Source organism: Eumetopias jubatus, unplaced genomic scaffold (genome assembly GCF_037043125.1).
Source record: "Eumetopias jubatus isolate StellerSeaLion01/CBP00866 unplaced genomic scaffold, mEumJub1_p1.0 scaffold_1, whole genome shotgun sequence".
Taxonomy (NCBI): Eukaryota; Metazoa; Chordata; class Mammalia; order Carnivora; family Otariidae; genus Eumetopias; species Eumetopias jubatus.
The window spans coordinates 144,388,721-144,408,485 of NW_028274807.1; the positions used below are offsets into that span (position 1 = coordinate 144,388,721).

At 49.8% G+C, this 19,765-nt stretch overlaps 1 protein-coding gene across 2 annotated transcripts in view; it reads right to left on the minus strand.

The window, feature by feature from the left end:
- The window catches only part of OSBPL10 (oxysterol binding protein like 10), a 308,560-nt gene that overhangs the window by 25,238 nt on the left and 263,557 nt on the right, over window positions 1-19,765 (minus strand). For both annotated transcript variants that reach the window (XM_088026469.1, XM_028107049.2), the window contains one exon: window positions 5,956-6,105. In XM_088026469.1, coding sequence (XP_087882595.1) covers window positions 5,956-6,105 — 150 coding nt within the window. The remainder of the gene's footprint in view (window positions 1-5,955; window positions 6,106-19,765) is intronic.

The window sequence follows — 19,765 nt, forward strand, 5'->3', positions numbered from 1 at the left end:
ACGCCATCATCCCGAGCCAACCCTCCCGCGGCACTCACCAGGCCCCGCTCGGACGCCCTCAGATGCCGGGCACACGCAGAGCAGCCCCACAGAAGGTACAGCTCTCCCGGGTTCACAGTAAGGAAACTGAGGCACTCAGCCTAGGGAACTCAGCTAGGCGGCCACCCTGACAGTCCGGCTCTCCAGCCAACGTCCTGGGCTCTGCCTTCTCCCCGGAGGCAGTGGCTGCACCGTCCCATCGAAGGGTGACCCTCCGCCCGTGCTCTGGGCCCCACACCCTCCTACTACTCGGGTTCCTGCAGCCACCACCCCTCCCCTCTCTGTTCCCACCGGCACCCAGACACCTTCAGAAACCGAGCCTCCCACGTCCCGGTCCGCCTCCAGCTTCCACCCAACCTCCTGCTCTCCCTTTACTATATTCCAAGCTCTTGAGACAGCCATCTCTCCTCTCCGCCACCACTGGTCTTCCCGATCTCCCTGGCGCCCACCCCCCATCAGACCTCGACAGAAACAAATGCAACAGTCTATTTCCAGGCCCGATCTTTCTGGACACCTCCCCGGCAATTGCTCACAGCCGACGGCTCCTCTCTCCTGGAAGCACTCTTTTCCCATGGCTCCAGGACCTCACACTCCTCTGGTTTCTGTCCTACCTCCCTGCCTGGCCCTTCTCAACCTCCTTTCCTGGATCCTTCTCATGCCCTCAACCTCCACATATCGAAGTATCACAGGACTCAGGCCTTGGACATCCCCTACATCTCCACTCACTCCCCAGAGGAACTCATTCCCATCTCCTGGCTTCAAACACCCTCTGTTCCTTGTTGGTTCTCGACCTTGTACCTGAACCTCACTCATAACCCTCAGACTCTACACCAACTGCCTCCACACCCTCCCTACCTGGATGCCTAAATAACAGCTACCTCAGACCTAAGAGATCCATGACGAATTCGTGATAGCCCCCAGCCTGCTCTTCCCATGGTCTTCCCCTTCTCCGTAAGGGCGGTGGCCGTCTGGGGCACTGGTGGCCTCCAGTGAACCCCAGCTCCTGCAGAGCACACTTGTTTTAATCAATACAGAGCAAGTGACACTGTGCCACTCTGGAGCCTAAGTTTTAAAAACACTTCTCCGCTTCACTCTTGTCCTCATGGGAACTTGGAGCCACCCTGTAAGATGCCTGGCTCCCCAGCTGGACAGACCACGTGGGAAGGATACACAGACAGAGATCCTAAGACCTCATGGAGAGAGAGAGGGGCGCCGCTATCTCAGCCATGTCCAGCCCCCCCACCGACCCACCAGCGGACCAGAGACCTGTGAGTGACCGTGGACAAGACCGACAGCAGGACCGTCCAGCCGAGCCCAGCCCAGACTGCACAGCTGAGGACAAGCAAAATGGCTATTCAAAGCCATGACATTTGAGGTGGTTAATTCCTCAGCAATAGGTCACAGAAACAAATGTGGCTGAATCTAGTGTTTAGTCTTCCGGTGGCTCAGGTCAGAATCCCAGAGTCACTCCTTACCCCTCTTTCCCTTACGCTCCACATCCGATCCATAAGCGATCAGGACACCCATATCCTGTGGGGACATCCGAACTCTGCCACTGTCACTCCGCCATCATCTCTCACCTCCTCCCTGCGTCTACCCTTCCCCCCACCGCCTGCAGCCCACTCACCCGCACCCCAGTTTACCTTCCACGAGAGGCAAAATAATCCTTTACAAGAAGGGTCACTGTGTTTCTTTGCTCAAAACTCTCCAGTGGCCACCATGTCACTCAGAGTAATATCCCAAGTCCTTACGGTGTCCTAGGAGTACCCCCCCCACTTCTGTCCTGCCAAGTCCATTTCCTGCCAACCCACCCAATTCATTCTTGAGTCATCCCTGCTCACCCTCAAAACGCCAAACAAGGGCCCTCAGACACCTCCACTGCACAGTCACCTGGCTGAACCCCTCATCTGAACGTTGTCTCTGGTCCAACAGTGGCCGGGAGCACCCACCCTGAGCAGCGCCTCGAAGAGGGCCTGTCCCCGTCCCCCGTGCTTCACCTTTCACCCTCCCGCCAGGCTCTGCTTCTTTGCACTGTTCTCAGCTCTGGATTCTCCTCTCTCGTGTACTGTCTGCCTCCTTCTGTCATCCCACGAGCTCCAGGAGGGTGTGGATGCTGGGTGCACTCCCAGCGTCTAGAACACTATCCGGCAGGTGTGCGTGCAGCTCCATAAGTATGTGAACGTATGCATTACTCATGGTTGTCTTTTATAACCCTGGAGAGCAGGTTAAGAAGGTCACAGACCTCCTAGCTCCAGCCGGCATTCTGTGGCCCCCCTCCCTGGAGGCCAGGCGGAGCACAGCACCTCCTCCTCGTGTTTCTCACCTACATCAAACCCTCCAAAGATTTCTTGTTGCCCTCAGGATCAAGTTTGCCCTCCTTCATGTGACCCACAAGGGTCCACAGGACGTGACACGGCTACCCGCTCCAGGTCCGGTTCAAGCGTGCCACTCGTCAGCACACACGGGACTCCAGGCACACTGCCTTGTGCTCTCCAGCTTTGCCCATGCTGTTCCTTCTGCCAGGAATGCCCTCTCGCTCCTTCCACTAACGCCCATCATCCTTCGGCCTCAACCTAAATGGCCCTTCCTCAAAGAGACCTTCTGTGGCCCACCATCTTTCTGTGGTTCCTTCTTTCTCTCTCCTTTTTCCTTTCTAGTCTACCCACAATTTGTGGAAATGGAGCAGGTCATCCAGCGGAGGTATTCACCAGCAACTTGGGGTTGCGGAAGCATAGCTGAGGGAGGAGGGCAGAAAGGGGTGCTTTTAGTGGGAGGATCAGCTGCATATTTTGTGGGGGCAAAGTGGAAAATGAAAATGAAAATCCCCTTATTCAAAGTTATTAAGAATTTCAAGAGAGGGCGCCTGGGTGGCTTGGTCAGTTAAGCGTCTGCCTTCGGCTGGGGTCATGATCCCAGGGTCCTATGATCGAGCCCCGTCTTGGGCTCCCTGCTCAGCAGGGAGTCTGCTTCTTCCTCTGCCCCTCCCCTTCCCCAGCTCGTGCTCATGCTCTCTCTCAGGTAAATAAATAAAAGAGTTAAAAAAAAATAATTTCAAGGGAGCAACAGTAGAACATTCTATCAAGCACGGGACGCCTCTGAACACAGGGGGCTGTGTGACTACTCCACTGGTCACACGCCCACGAAACTGGCCCTGTCTGGTGACCACAGTTAATTAACTCAGGCAAAAATGTCACATTGGATGCCCAGCCATGCTGGTGACTTGTGGATGCATCAATACTGGCCACCTCCTCAAAGATGGGGTGGTTTTATGGAGAGTGACCAGAGCTCCATTCTTCAAAGAAGACCCAGGGTGCCTGCTCATCAGATGTTGTAACTGGGCTAAGTTCATACACTGCCAGTCTGGCACAAGCTTAACACCATGATATGGGCAAATGCCAAGAAGACAAAAGGAGACAGTAAGCAAAGAGACTTTCATCAACCTTTCTATGATGCAACAGAAGGTTTACCTCTTCTTCTCACAAGCATTTCAGCTCATTAACTCTTCCCTTGGTTTTTGAATAATAGCTTCTTCCCAGTAAATAAGTTAATGAACTACAGACTAGAAAAGCTTTCCTTTCAAAGAGCCAACTGAGTATTGGATAAACGTAACAGTTGCTCTTTTAGGAATAGACCGTGGCTCCTGAAATGCAAAGCAATTATATCCTAACAAAATAATAACAGGAGATGCACGGTTCCTAGGATTTATTTTAAAACAAGAGAGCCATAACGTGAAGTCTCTGAGACATTCAACCTGCGTAATAGAGCCCTCTCAGTATTTTATTGTGCTCCTCCACACCTGACCTGGACAATTTCAGTGCCTCTGACATTCTCTCTCCTATGTCATTCATGATTCTACATCAATGTTTCACAAATATTTTTTAATACGATCCACAACGAGAGTATGTTTTACATTGTGACCCAGTACACATGCATCAACAGAACTGAAGTAAGAATTTTATTGGCAGTACACGCTGAGATTTTCCATTGGGTTTTACTTCATTTTTTAGAAATGATCATCTGACCCACACATTGGTTTTACAACCTACTAAATGGGTCATGGCCCACAGTTTGGAAATGTGGTTTTAGATCATACTAGCATGTATTATTACCCACATTCCTTCCACCAGATCTTAACTCAAGCTCTATCTGAAGTATCCACGAATCCACAAGAATAAAAAAGAAGTGGCTTTTAAAAAGGCAAGCATTGAGGGGCGCCTGGGTGGCTCAGTCGGTTAAACATCCGACTCTTGATTTCAGCTCCAGTCATGATCCCAGGGTCGTGGGATTGAGCCCTGCATCAGGCTCCACACTCAGTGGGAAGTGTACTTGAGACTCTTTCCCTCTACCTCTGCCTCTCCCCTCCCCTGCTCTCTCTCACACTCTAAAACAAATAAACAAATCTTTAAAAATAAACCCATAAATAAAAAGGCAAGCAGTTAAATGATTCCTCTAGCAAAATGGACAGGACCATTCTAGAGCTAGATGGCTGAAATGAAGGGAATTAGGCAAGATAACACAAAGCCGGTCTTCACGGTGAGGTGAGCAGATTCAAGCAGAGGGCAGAGAGTGGCGAAGGCAGGAAACCTTCTGACGTCAGGCCTCCCCAGCGTGGGGCCACCATTTTCTTTAAAGTGCCACAGTGACACGCTCACATTCAAACACAGAAAACATTCTGTGGAAAAGGCTTTTTTTTTCTGTCCTCTTTGAGGCTCCCAACTCCTCGGTCCCCTGTAAGCGGTCAGTCACCATCTTGTCATCTTCCTCTTCAAAGAATCTCTCACACCCGCCCCTCCCCGCCAGGTTCTCTGGCCTCTGGCACAGTCTGAGGTGAACCTGTGGTGTCTAGACCTGTCACGGCAGCCAAACAACCCAACCACCCTCAAGGCGGCTTCCACAGGGGGTGCCTTTAGTGGCGTGGACCATCTCAAGCATGCCCACATTTTTCTGGCTGGCCTTCAGGTTCTAGAACCTCCATTCCCCAACACACCCTCCCCACTGGGTCTCTCCCGAGTAGCTGTCCCTCTACCACACAACATAGTCTCATCACACAGGAAGCGTTTGGTAAGGTTAAGAGTGATGTCGTGCCTATTACGAGTCCAGCACGGGGCTGGGGCCCTGCTTGCTCCCTCTAATCTCACCACACCCTTCCAGGGAGACATCAGGATTCAGTATCTGGCTAGAAATGGAACCAGGTGGGCACCGTCCCCCAATGCCACCATACAACCCTTCAGCTACCTACAAAACCGCTTTCTCTGCTCGCCTCCAGAATGAAGCCACCGCTCAGGGTGAGGGAGGATCTCTATGGGCCCAACAACTTGCCTTCAGTAGTCAGGACACAGGGTTCTCCTGATGCTGCCCCCCAGGAAGGGAGTCAGCACACTTCCACCAAATAGCAGGTCTGTTTCCTTGCAGGTGGGTAATGGGATCTGAGTTCCCCACAAGGCTGCCCTTTGGGGACTGGCTGTTAAAGCTTTAATACTAACTGGCAGCAGGTTATGGCCCTGCATGCAGTGGCATCACTCCCGGGGCCGCCATTTTCCTTCCTCCCGTTTTTCTCTCTGGGGCCAATATGCCTCATCTGTCTCTACATCTTCAATCTTCAATCTTCAATCAAAGAAATCTTATCTTGAATTTTCCCTATCATCTCCTGTGTTTCTTCTGACGCTAGAATAGCAGCTTCTCTAAAGGGTCAAATGTGACGCTTATGCTCTGAGAGGGGCATTTACGGAAAAACATCCTTTCAAATTATCCCTTGGAATATCCATGCTCGAGTGCCATTCTGGCCTTTTTCCCACTCTCCTTCCCCAGTCTCACCACGGTGAAGAGATGTAAAGAGAGGAGGCTTAGGGGTGGGGGGGTGAGGGGAGACAGAACCCAAGCCATTGGCTGCACACCCAGTGGGACATGCCAACCTACCTTGGTCAAATCCATTCCCAGTTTGAGCTGTGAAATGAGATGGAGAATTATACTCCGTTGATCCTCCATGACACCCAGTTCTGTCTCTTCCTTATCTTCAGTGTCACTTTTCTCATCTTCGGACAAAACCAGTTCAGGGCCTGAGTTTGGCTAAAATGAGACCATTGATAAAAATCACCAGCTGGTCCAGCAGAAGTTAGAAGCGCAGCATAGGGACAGATATGCTTAGCAATGATGGAAGGGGCCCAATACTGCCCCACAAAGAGTTTCTCTGGAAGCCAGCCCTATTAGCCACAGGGTGAAAGAGGACTCTTTCGGGGTGTAGGCCCTTTTGGGGATACGTTAGCTATTGTGCATGCCCATTCATTTTCCTCATCATCCCCTATTAGTGAACTTTCTGGCCTAAGGACTTCCTCCAACCAAAAAAAAAAGTTTCTCGCTCTTCAAAAAACTATATGGGTATGAGCTCCCTTACCTGGACTATTCCCATACAATATTTTCCTTTTAGTTTACACAACCCAGAACACTTTATATCTAATGGTAACTTTTCTGTTAATAAGCAAAAGTCAGATACCCCCGGGACAGACTGAAATTACCTTGGTTACGAGAAGATATACTCTGAGACTATTTCTACTCACATCAATTAATTTCACTACAGCAAGCATAAAAAAAAAGTCTCAGAGCTGGCATTAATTTAGGAAGGGAGACAAAAATAAAAATTTAAGGAAAACATGGAAAGTTTATAATGCTGAAACTCATGCTAGCCAACAGACCCTGCTTTCCTCAATGCAAGTTTATTAATTCAATTGCTTGATTCTGATTTTTCCAATTACAGAGTTAACAGGCAAGTTAATGAGCAGAATGTACAAGAGGGATTACGGAGCACAGCATCTTCCAAGAGCCCAGTATCAAGAACTCTAGCTATCGGGATTCGACTTGCTGTCCTTGGGATTCTACTAAAAGAAGTAACCCTATTCCCCACTCCGCATTTACCTGTGTTCTTATGGTACTTGTTTACAGGTAAGCCCAAGCACTCTGCAAAAACATACAATGGTTTCTAATTACCAAGGACAGGTCAGACCAATGAACTTGATATACAGAAATGCAGGAGCTTGAGGTATTAATACGAAAAGGATACAGACTTGCCCATATGTCTACGCAAAAACTAATGATTTATAAACCCCACTAGGCAGAATCATCTCATTTTATCTAAAGGCACTTCCAACTTCCAACACCCCAAGGTTATTTTAGTGATTAAGGTGGTTGTGACTGACCAGCCTAATATACACGTGTTGGCCATTCCTTACCAACACTCTGGGGAGAAAATAAGATGCTCTTCTTCCCCGGGGTAGGCATTTTAAAAATTTCCATCGAGACAGACATTTTCCATAGACATACTTCTCAAATTATTCTCAATCACCTCTGAATAACCTCAGTTCTGGAGAGAGAGTTGGGAAGACCCCGGTAAAGCCCACAGGAGTAGGCTCCCCGCCCCGGCCAAGAGTTGCGTGTTCCCCCATCGTGTGCCTCGTCTCCAGCCTCATCGTAATGTGTGTTGTTTGACATCATTGGAAGCTTGTGTTGCCAGGATACACTGAAATAACTGAGGACCTGAACCCCATCCTGCTCCATGGGAGACTCACCAGATGAATCTGGATTGGGGGAGTGGACTGCCCTGATTCTGTGCTGGGAAGCTGGAGAAGGAGGGGCTCCGAAGGCCACCCTGCCTCTCTTCCAGCTTCACCTCTTCGACACCCACCTGCTGTGTCTCAGTGCTGCTACCAAGGCCACTGAGCCAGAACGGCTGAAAGGCTAGGAATAGCAGAGTCATCTTCCCACCAACCTGCCCCTCCTGGCTCTTCCTTCTCCCTCCTCTGGATTTCAGTGTTGAAGAGTATGGCGGTCTCATTTCACTGGGAGTTTATAGTTCCAACCAGACACCACCAAAGTCAGAAAGCTCAGACCCAGTCCCTTCCAATGGCAAAAGGGCGGCTCTTACCACTTCCTTTGTAGTGACCTGGTGGATAGGGCTCTGTGTTAGTAGACTTCCCCTCAACACAGGGGCGGGGCAGCTGGGGGAGGAGAGGACAATGCCCTGGGTATCTTGCTTTGGGAGGAAAAAGGACAATCAAAAACAAATCAAGCTATCAGCATTCACCGACACTGGGGGAAGAGGGGATGGTGGTGCGCAAAGTCCTTGGCCGTCTCCACAGGAAAGGGAGCCGCCATCTTGAGTGCAATTATTCCTGCTTGAAATTAGTTGTTCTCACCGAGCACTGAAAGCAGACTAAACAAATCAATTGCTCAAGTGAGGCTGCCATAAGCTTTATGAAGCAGAACGATCCTTTCTTCTGAAAACGTGATTTCCCATTTGTCCACACAGCAGCACACAGGGAAATCGCCATCCTCCCCACTCAACTGTCACACCTGCTGCAACATATTTACAGGACCCCCTGGGACCACACTTCCTCTTGCTGTCTGCCTTACTTGGAAATTAAACCCAGCTTGTCCCAGACTTCGGGTAGCCAGGAAGTCTTTCTGCAATATCCTGCCACGTGATACTAAGTACACACATCAGTGTGCACACAAACGTCCCCGGGTCTTCCTCTTCGATCCAACATTACATTTCCTCTGTGTCTGGTGATGCCTCTCAGAGACGCTGGCTCAAGCAGAGAGAATTAAAGCTGGTGCACGGGCCCCAGAAGCTGACTCACTCCAAGGCGACCAGAAGTCAGAGCTTGTGGGGGCTCTGAAGTCCTGCCAGCGGAAGAAAGGCCAGGAGGAGCCCTACACACCATTACTGGCTTGGGTCCCCAGCAAACTGGCTAAGTGTAATCAAGGATGGCAATAGGCTCTCTCTCCCAGAGCTTCTGAGAATGTGCCCTTCTTCTCACAGTATGATTTGCAAAAACCTCTCCTACCCAAACTCAAGTGAATAATCAGGGTTAGAAAAAGGGAGGGGGCACCTGGGTGGCTCAGTCGGTTGGGCGTCTGACTTTGGCTCAGGTCATGATCTTGGGGTCCTGGGATTGAGCGAGTCCTGTGTCGTCAGGCTCCCTGCTTAGCAGGGAGTCTGCTTCTCCCTCTCCCGCTGCCCCTCCCCCTGCTCATGCTCTCTCTCTCTCTCTCTCTCTCAAATATATAAAATCTTAAAAAAAGACAAAAACAAAGGTGGTTTCATTCATCACGTTGTTAGTGAATGTCTTAGAGGACACCCCCAATTCCACCCACACTGGAACTCAGTCTTTTGCAGAAAGGTGAGACCACCCTCCATTGTGGGTCGAAAAGGAGGGCAAGAGGAGAGAAGACAGGAGGATTGAACTGGTCAACCCCGTGAGAAAGAGGTCAACTGGCAACATAAAGACAGCTCCATCAGCATCCACAAAGCACCCACTATTAACTGGCAATGCAAGAAATTCAGAATTTGAAGAACAAGGCTTTGTTGGCCTTTTAAAGGCAGAAAAACTTCTTCCCTGTTAGGGTCAAGAGTTTGTCGATTCTGCTGGTCTGCTGTGAAATCGAAAACATCGGTAAGGTCACAGGATCTATATTCCATAATCAGGCCCATGTGCCCCTTCCAGAGCCCCACCCTCCCACTCGCAGCGCTCTGCTTCTCTCCTGGGGGACCCTGCATGCCCGCACCCTCTAATCCCTCTGGATTTCTGCTTGTAAAGCTGTGACCACTGCCTCGAGGTGCTCCAAGGTGGCAGAACAGTGTTTCTCGATCTCAGAAGAAAACTGAAAATGAGAAATGGCTTTATAAATGCTGAGAAAGTTCACACGACTTACTAAGCAAGAAGAATCATCAAATTCCCCCATCCCCCAGAGATCTCTGCAAATGAGCCAGCCCAGCCATAAAAACGTATGCCAACTTGAAGATAAAATGGAATCAGAATATGTTTGAAAGAGAAGCAGGCCTTGGAAAAATGAGGTTTTTAATAAAAACAAAAATTATGAGTCAATATTTCTGCCACATGAGCACCTCCGGGCATATGGTGCTACTAAAAATCAAGTGACTCATACCTATGAGCAAATAGGGGTAAGGACAAGTATATTTGATGGACAGGAAAAAGCTTCATGGCAGGCTGGGGCTTAGGGACACTCCTCCGTGTGTCCACAACAGGAACTTGTGCCCCAGAGCACGGGTTCTGAATCTGGGCACTATGGACACCCCCCCCCAAAGGTAATACCACTACCCTTCATATTTGATACAAAAATTGTGTGTCTGGGCCTTTTCTGGAGAGGAGGCCCATGCTCTCCTTGGATTCTTGGAAGAAGATCTGTCCCTGGGCTGACCTTGGGCCTCTCAAGGACCAAAGGGTCTGAGACCACATAAGAGAGATGGGCTCTCAGGATGGGATGTGTTCTAGTCAGACAGTCCCAGCATCTGCAGACGGGCTCCTGCCTTTAGGCACAGACCTCTACTTCTTCCCTGGTTCGGTGCAGCACATCTGTGAGGCACCGGCCGAGGGCCAAAGCCAGAAGCAAAATCATGACTCAGGTTAGACGGTGTAAGGGAAATACTGAACTTTGCTTCCACATCTTCTTTTTAACACAAATCTTAATTCTGCAATACAAATGCAAATTCCAAACGAGAAGGAAATTCCAATCCATTTTATTCAATACACACATGTAACTGAACTACAGTTTGGGTCAGTTCCAGGAAAAACTGTGAAAGAGACAATCATCTTCCAGGCCCATTCATTTCCCTGTCACAGGCCCCGCTCCACCCCTGCACCCGCACCTACTCCCCCTCCCCCCCCTTCCTGAGATAAGTGCATGCAACCCAGCCTTCCTGCTTCACCACCGTCTCCTTTCTTCACTGGCCCTCAGAGAGCTGAGGCCGACACAAGCAGTTTGATCTACTAATGTCCTCTTTATTTGTAAATGCCTAATAACTTTAGTGTCTTAACTCAAAGGGCTGAATCCTTAGATTTGAGGCATTATGAGAGAAGGCTAGGTGGCTACATGACCCGACCTTGAAAGAAGACTTTTCCTGTTGAACAGGGAGCAAGGCCATGCTAGAGCCCTTAAATCACAGACATGCAGGTATGAGGGGTCTACTCTAGCGAAGATTAAGATGGGCACCTACTGCCATCTTTTGCCCAAATAAGTGTCCTAGAATAGGCATTCGTTAAGTAGATAATCTCTTCAACAGAAAACTGAGTTCAAGCAATCTGCAGCTATCCGAAAAGTCTACTTGACCAAGGACAGAAAATAAAGGCAGCTAGAGACTGAACATCAAATTCTACTCCGTCAGCAAGCACGCTTGAGGCCCAGCGTTTTGAGAGCGTGGCATCTGTCCCCACACGCTGTACCTTGGCACAGAGGCATGGGACGAACTGAGTCACACCGAAGACCCGAGCATTGTCCAGATATCGCCTTTACGGGAGAAAGCGGAAAACCCAGCCACGTCAGAAAGAGTATCTGATATTCTGAGGGTCACAGAAAGCCGGAAGGTGGGGGTGAAGACCCAAAGCACCACCCTCAGATATCCACCCTCAAATGAGAGAAACATCATGAGGGACAGCAGCAGAGTGAAGGAGCAACCAGGCAATGAGGTGTCCTCCTTAGGACCCTACCTCTCACTTCCACAACGACGCACAACATGCAATACCAGACACCAGCACAAGTATGCTTCTGTTCACTGGGGGGTGAAGAGTCAACAGACAGTGGTTTGCTGGAAAGTGAGAAGTTCTGGAAAAAATAGGAATGGCAAGTTGAAACAGGGATTAGAGGCTAGAGGGGCAGAGAGGTTGGGAGAGTAGGTAAATGGAAGAGAAAGGAGACAAATACAGTGAATACTGGAAGACAAGCCCGGGGGTCTGCATGTCTAAGAGGTACAAGTGCCCAGGGACCAACCACTGAAACTAATTTTTGTTCTAATGATAAAGGCGTTACTGGTGTGGATGACCTTTATGGAATCCACAAAACCAAGTATTAAGTCCCTTTTATCTCTAGTCATTTTTCTCATCTCAATATTTATAGCCTAGTCAACCAAATTATCATAATCGTTCCTTGATCCTCATTGCGTATGTTCACATTAGTAATATTTTACATACTCAGAAGTCCAGTCTAACAGTACAAGGTGAGGAAAACCGGCACAGCCGTATTCAAAGACCCAAGCCAACTTCATACACAAGTCAATACCATCAGTATCGCGCAGGGCATACAAAGATGGCCAGCAGGCCAGCAAATTCACCTGGCATTTTTGTCCCTCATTCTACAATAAGACAATTATATCGCATGACTATCAAGTGCAAGGCACTAACACATGCTTAGAAAAATTATTTCCCCCAAGGACACACACATACAGTTTTGTCATATGAATGTAAAGTGGCTGCTCCTAATGACCTACTGTCCTTCCCACACTTAGCACAGGTGGGATTTCTTCCCCAGAAGAGTCTCTTTTGTGCCTGTCTCCAAGTCCCAAAAAGCAGGCCATCTTTGCTGAGCGGAGGGTCTCTCAGTTGAATGGACGGACGCTCTCCTCTGGTCAGAAGTCATGCCAAAGAGCTTGATGTCAGACATATGTCTTCAGATGATGTCTTGTACACCTGACGCCCCTTGGCCCTGACGCAGGGCGGCAGCCGAAGGCTAGGCTCCTCGCATGTATGATCTTCTACGTGGAGCCACATCCAAAGCCAGGTGGCCAACTGTGCCTTGAAGGCCACCACTGTAATTAGGGGACCTTATCTTGTCATTTGGAGGTAGGTACGATGAGGCCACTGTGCGAGGAGAGGGAACCCGATGGACAAGTTGGCTCTAATCCTTAACAGGTTCAAGTACAAGCATGTCCACACAGCAGGCTGGTCCCAGCTGCCGTTTTGGAGATGCTGAGTTGGTTGCCACTGACATCACAATCCTTCTGCCGCCTCCCAGTGGATGCGCTGGCTTTCTGGCTCTAACCACACATACACACACATTTACCACACTTGGCTCTCATAGACTGGAAGGACAAATGCTCTTCCTGAGCAAAGGGGCCGACCTGCAGAAAGGTTCATTTTCAATAAAACACAGGCTGGAAAGTAGAAGGAAGTCACTTCTGGGGAGGGGGAGAGGATGGGTGGGGGTCGGGCGGGGGGGGAACATTCATCATCAGCAAGCATGATCAGGCACAATTATGCCAAGAGGATGCAACAGGTGTTCCTTTAAAAAATACCAGAGAGAAGCGTTCATCGCAAACAACATCGGCCCTTTTCTCATTTCCATGTAGCTGCTCGGAAACCATTTTTAAATGAAAGCGAAAAAGAAAGGAATTGAGAAGGGTACAAAGCAAACCTTTAAAAGTACAGAAAAAAACAAAAAACCAAACCGCACACCACCACGTAAGGAAGCAGCCACAGCTGTGAAGGGGGAGGTGATTATCTCGCAGCTGGGGCACCAGAAGCAAGCGTGCCAATGACCGTCCTGGCGACCACATGCAGGCATCCCAAGGCCACACACCACGCCTCGGCTCCTCCAGCCCCAGCAGCCACCGGGAACAGCAGGAAGGGCAAACACGCAATGATCATGCCCAAGAGCCAAGCGCTGTATCGCGTGCTTTTATGACACGATCTCAATCAGCAGAAGTTGGGCGCTTTGCAACCCAGTCCAGCACTGAGTTACCGGCCCGGCCAAGAGCTCGCCAAGCCTGGGGTGACAGCGAGGCCACACCGGGTTGCGGGGCACTGGTCCCCACGGCCTGAGCGACGCAAGCAGCACAGGCCCATTTCCAAGCCCATGGACAGCTTGTGAGCACTGGGGTCAAAGGCTCGAGAAGGAAAAGGAAGAGGGCAGGAGAGCCGAGAACATAATCGCCGCAGCTCTGGGAGGCAGCGAAGCCGGAGAGATGGCCCCGATATAAATCCTGAGTCCGCTACCTTCCACCTGTCAGGCTCCGTCTGCTCATCTCTGAAATGGAGGCGGGACTACCCACACCTCAGGCGGCCGCTGACGGGCCTACAGAAGACAAAGCATGGAGAGCGCTGAGCCCGGAGCCGGGACCCCGGATCAAGCCCAGTAAGCAGCCACTGCGCTCGGGAGCCCGTGGCTGACTCACCGGGGCCTGGGGGCACCGGTGGGCGCGGTGATCTAGAAGCCTCTGCTACAGCACCCGTGTCCTCCGAGCCAGCCCTCCAGAAGCTGGGTGACGCTGCTCAAGCTCCTTTGCCAGGTCATCCCCTGCAACAAGGACCCAGAGGGCTCTGGGGCTGTAAAGGTCCGAGTCTCCCACAGAGCCCATGGCCCTGCCCATGAGGGAGCAGTACTTCTAGAATCTAGGGCTGCCCACGGAAGGGATCTGTAGAAATTCCAAAACAAATCTCAGCCAAGGGCCACATGCAGATCGGGAGAACCACAGGAGACAAATACCAAGCAGCAAGGGCAACAAAGCAGAGCGTGCATGAGCAGTGAGCTGCAATGGCAGCTACCTGAGCTCTCTGGAAGGCCTGGGAAAGAGAGGGACGAAACTCGTGCCAGGCCCATTCCAGCCGCCCTAGTTTCTGGTATGAGGAAACGCAATGGTTTAAGACATAAAAGACCTCCTGCAGATCGGCTGAATGGGGAGCAGGCACCCGAGTTGCAAGAGTTACCATCACCCCGACTGCCTCGAACACCCCCATTAGATACTGAAGATAGAAGGATGCTTAAGACCTAGTGTCTGCATTTGACAAGCTGGTAACCTGCTTGAGGAGTACACAGATCTTTTTTCTCCCCCCTGGCCCTGGGGGGAACTCGTAAGCTCCACCTCCTCCTTGGAGGCTTTGTTCAACCACGCTTTGCAGCAGCAAGAGGTGGTGCCTCCATCCTAACAAGGAATTCCTTAGCTCCCTCTAGGCGCCCCACCTGGCACTCATCGACTGGATTTATGCAACTGCACATCTGCTTTCCCGTTGGAACTGGAATGCCAAATCTCCCTCAGTAGAGAACACTGATTATTTGGGCTGGCTACTTAGCGCTCCGGGTTGATACAGACCTGGAAGCCACCTCTGGGATCGGAAGAAAGAATGCTGTTGATCAATTAGTACCATCGGCCAGGAATCGAGGAGTGGACAGTAGTGGCCTTGTGGTGGGCTTACCCTAGCGTTCTGAAACTCCTTCATGACAGTCTCCCATTAGAACTCCTGTCTAATTCAGGCTTTCAGTTGTAGAATCTCAAGACAAAGGCTGGTTTTTATAACAATGCTCAATAAAATATGTGTTAAGGAATAAGTGAATAAAACTAAAGAAACAGTGGGGATAACTTGAGCGTGCAAGGACAAAATCCAGATTTAAAATGAAAATGACAGGGGTGCCTGCGGCACTCAGTTGGTTAAACATCTGCCTTCAGCTCAGGTCAGGGTCCTGGGGTGGAGCCTCACATCAGGCTCCTTGCTCAGCGGGGAGTCTGTTACTCCCTCTCCCTCTGCCGCTCCCCCACTCATGCTCTCCCTCTCTCTCTCTCTCTCTCAAAAAAAAAAAAAAAAAATCTTTAAAATGGAAAAGACAGCCAGTCGTAAAAGATCACATATGACATGGTTCCACTTATAGGAGACGTCCAGAACAGGAAGACAGATGAAGACAGAAAGCAGGTTAGCGGTTGGGCAGGGGCTGGGAGGATGGGCGGAATAAGGGGTGACAGCTAAAGGCTACAGGGTTTCTTTTGGGGGTGATGAAAATGTTTTATTTTTTTTAAAGATTTTATTTATTTGACAGAGAGAGAGAGGCGGGGAGAGGGAGAAGCAGGCTTCCCATGGGAGCAGGGAGCCTGGACGTGGGGCTCGATCCCAGGACCCTGGGATCACGACCTGAGCCGCAGGCAGACGCTTAACTGACTGAGCCACCCAGGCGCCCTGGGGTGATGAAAATGTTCTAAAATTGACTGTGGTGATAGTGGGACTTATCTGCGAAAACACTAAAACCCATGAAATGGTACATTTTAAATGAGTGAATGGCATGGCATTTGAATTATATCTCATAAAGCTGTTATTTAAAAAATGAGAATAAAAGTATAAATAAAAGGACACAAAATGGAAAGCCAAACAACAAGGGCAGGAGGAAGGCCATGGCCTGGGTGACCAGAGGGGCAGACTCTGAGCTGAGTGTCACCCAAGGGCAGTGCTTAGGGCAGCCAGAGGGAGAAGGGGACATCCCAAGAGAAGGAGCAGCATGACATCCGGACAGTCTGGCCAAGCAGGCAACACATGGTTTAACCTTATGGCTTGGACTCGTTCCCTTGGGGAGCCCACCTGACGCCACGGCTTTCCACCATTTATTCACCGATGACCTCTAAATTTCTCCCTCAAGCTCAGCCTTCTCCTGAAACTCCAGCTTCATGCATCACCCGCCTGCTCACCATCTCCCCCCCAACAGCCATCTGCGGTAGGCAGAATAACGGTCTCCCCCGGAGGTCCGTGTCCTAAGGGGCCTGTGAATGTTACCTTCTGTGACAAAATAGGCCTTCTAGAGGTGGTTAAGGGCCTCGAAACAGGAACAGAGTCCTGGATTATCCAGTATAATCACAGGAATCCCAGAAATTGGAAACCCTTCCCTGGCTGTGGTCAGAAGGTGAGCATAGTCAGTGAGATGTGACAATTGCTGGCTTTGAAGACAGAGGAAGGGGCCACAAGCCGAAGAAAGCAGGCAGCCTCTAGAAGCCAGAAAAGGCAAGGGAGCAGATTCTCCCCTACAGCCTCCAGGAAGGGTCCCTCCCCTTCCTTCGTGCAGTAAATAGGCATGTCAGGCTCTCTGTGAGGCACAGTAGAGGAATACGGAAAAGATCTTAGTCCTCTTGGAACCTGAGGCCTTGCTGGGCAGACCGTGGTTTGGTTTTGGGGGGTCCCCCTTGGGGGATCACGCAGTGACTATGACAGGGGCCCAGGGAAAGCAGTAAGATGGTGGCAGGCGGATAAGGAAGCGAGCGAGCACTGAAGGCCGCAGGTAGAGCCGGAAGCAAAACTGGACCTGCCAGAAATGTCTGCAGATGGAGTTACCAGTAGGCCGTGGGCAACATAACACAGTACAGAGGATTCATGCAGGCGGGAAGCATTCACAGGAGAGAAAGCCATCATCTCACCTTCCCTCCTCTCAGATCTAAGACAGACCTTGGAAGGGCCCCACCAGCATCCTGACATCTCCATTTTGCTCACCGCACTCCTGCCTAGTCATCCAGACTTGAGGCCCGCAGGTGCTCGGACACCTCCCAGTGCCACACCATCCGGACATCTCGCATCTCTGCCACCACACCCTAGATCTTAGACACATAACTGTATGATCCTACCAGTGTGCAGATTTTCCTTCTGCTCCAAACATTCTCCTCTCACACGTTGCCTTCTGTTGCACCACTAGAATGTTCTCCCCCAAATACCCTCTTCTCCGTTCAAAAGTCTTCAGTGCTGTTCCATGGCTCAGAGACAACTGCTATCCAGTCAGCCCAACCTGTAAGGCTCTCCTCAACCTGCCCCTTTCTCCCTTTCCCTCTTCCTCCTCACCTGAACTCCCTGCTGCCTAGACAGTCGACGGCACCCTCACGGCACCCCCTAGCCTCATACTGCCCAGCACAATAGCCACTGGCCACATGGAGCTATGCAAATCCATTAAAAATAAGTAAAATTTAAAGTACGATTCCCCAATGGCACTAGCCACATTTTAAGTATTCACCAGCCACATGTGGCTAGTGGCTACCATATTGGTCAGAGTACAAACATTCCCATCATTGTAGCATTACTGTATCGGATGGCCTGCTCTACGCTTTTCACGCCCTCCCCGTTCACTTCTCTGCTTTCTACCATTTGTTCTTTCTCTGCAAACACAGCCCCAAGCCACGATATGGACTCCAATGACCCCAGGTCAGGAACAATCTCTCCCTCCTCTACAGCCCTTTGGGTAAGCTTTGCCATGGTCACTCACAGGCCATTGCCAGGCCTATCTTTCCTTAACTTCTTGGTACTCCAAAGCTCATGGAGACGAGGTCATTTTGAAAATCTGACATTTCTAATAAAGCACACAAGGACAATCTTACAAATACTGTCGCCTCAGAAACAACATGATGAAGGAGTGATGTGCTGGGGGTAACCAATAGTATTAAAAGGATTCTGGACCTAAAAACTTAAAGGAATTCTACTATCTATGATTTACTTCTTTTGTAACCACAGATGCACACCAAGAATACAACTCTGACTTTCTATATCCACAGTTTAAATTATTATTGATTTATGCTTTGTGCTGGGTGATGGATTTCTTCTGATTCTGCAGATGGTAAATACCTTTATTCAGAGAGTAAACACAACAAAGCTCAGGTCGATGGCACCACGTTAGCAATGCTTTCAGACTCCACGCTTGACGCCACTAATTGCTAGGCTGCCTAGTTTTTTCCATAGGTTATGCACAGTTACAGGCCGAAACTCTTGAAAGAGACAGGGAAAAAGACACAAAGCGACGAGGCTGTGCGGAGCAGCTGTAGGAGAAGCTCCGAATCAGGCCTACAGAAAGTGTGGTTCCTGGACCTGCAGCCTCGGCATCACTGGGAACTTGACAACAAAGACGATCAAGAAAACCATCAGAGATAACCCAGGCTAGGGGCCCATCCCAGACCTATGGACTCAGACTCTGGGGCCAAGGAGTCCAGAACTGTGCATGTTTGGGGTTTTTGGCTTCTATTTTTCAGTTGAAGTATAATTTATATGTGGTGCAATGAGGGACCGCCGTGTACCGTGTAACATGGCTTATGACAAATGTATCGCTTTATACCCAAATCATTTTTTTTTTACCATCTTAACTATTTTTAAGTATTAATGGTGTTACCTGTATGGACGCTGTCGTGCAACAGCTTTCTAGAATTTTTTCAGCTTCCAAACTGAAACCCTGCGCCCACTGGATAACTTCCCATTTCCTCCCCCATGGCCCCCCGCACAACCTGTGTTCCGCCAAGCCCCCCAGGCCGCTTCTGGTACGTTCTAGCGGTTGAGAAGCCCTGCTCTAACCACCGCAGGCCACAGGGGGCAGCAGAGACAAGCAAGCAGGTAACCAGGGCAGACTAGCAGGAGATGGAATATTGGCCCCTCTGGTTCTCCAAACCCCACCCGGAGCGCCTCCTGAGCACACGGCACCGCCTGAGGCGCAAGGGGCCCAAACATGGACAAATGGACAACTGTTCTCAAAGACCTGAGTAGGCACACGCTGAGGAAACAAACCGTCTTTCTCAACGTTAGCTCAGGTTCTGGGAATTCCACTTGACAGCCCCAAAACGGAAATGGAAAGCTATAAACTTTGATTAGAAGAGGGTGATTGTATTTTCATCAGTGGCCCCACCAGGTGGTCCTTTCATTCTGACTCTGAATTTCAGCCGTCTATTTTAATCATTTATGCCTCTCATTTAGAAATTCCCAACTGCTTCTTTCCGATGGAAATCCTGGTATGATAACACAAAAGAAATAACCAGGGGCACTGCAAACCACAGAATAGTTTTGATTTACAAGTCATTAAAAGCAGGAGGCATTTACTGTTCTTTGCAGGCAAAAAAGGACTGCGTCATGAATAATGGAAAAAGCAAAGGGCATTAAGGACTCCGCTGCAGATACTGTTCTCTCCAGCCCACACCGAGGATTTCCTGTGCCCCAAGGCACGTATCAGTACATACACAACTGCACCCCAGCCCTCCAGGATCTAAATCGTGCCAAGTCTACACCATTTCACTCCAAAAGGCCGAGTTTCTGGATTACTATTTCCTGACTCACAAAAGAGCCAATGATTTAGGGCTAGAAGCACATCAAGAGCTAGGAATTTTAGAAACAACGCAACGCTCAGGCAATTTCAGACTTTTCGTTTTTCTTAAAAAGAGTTCTGGTATATT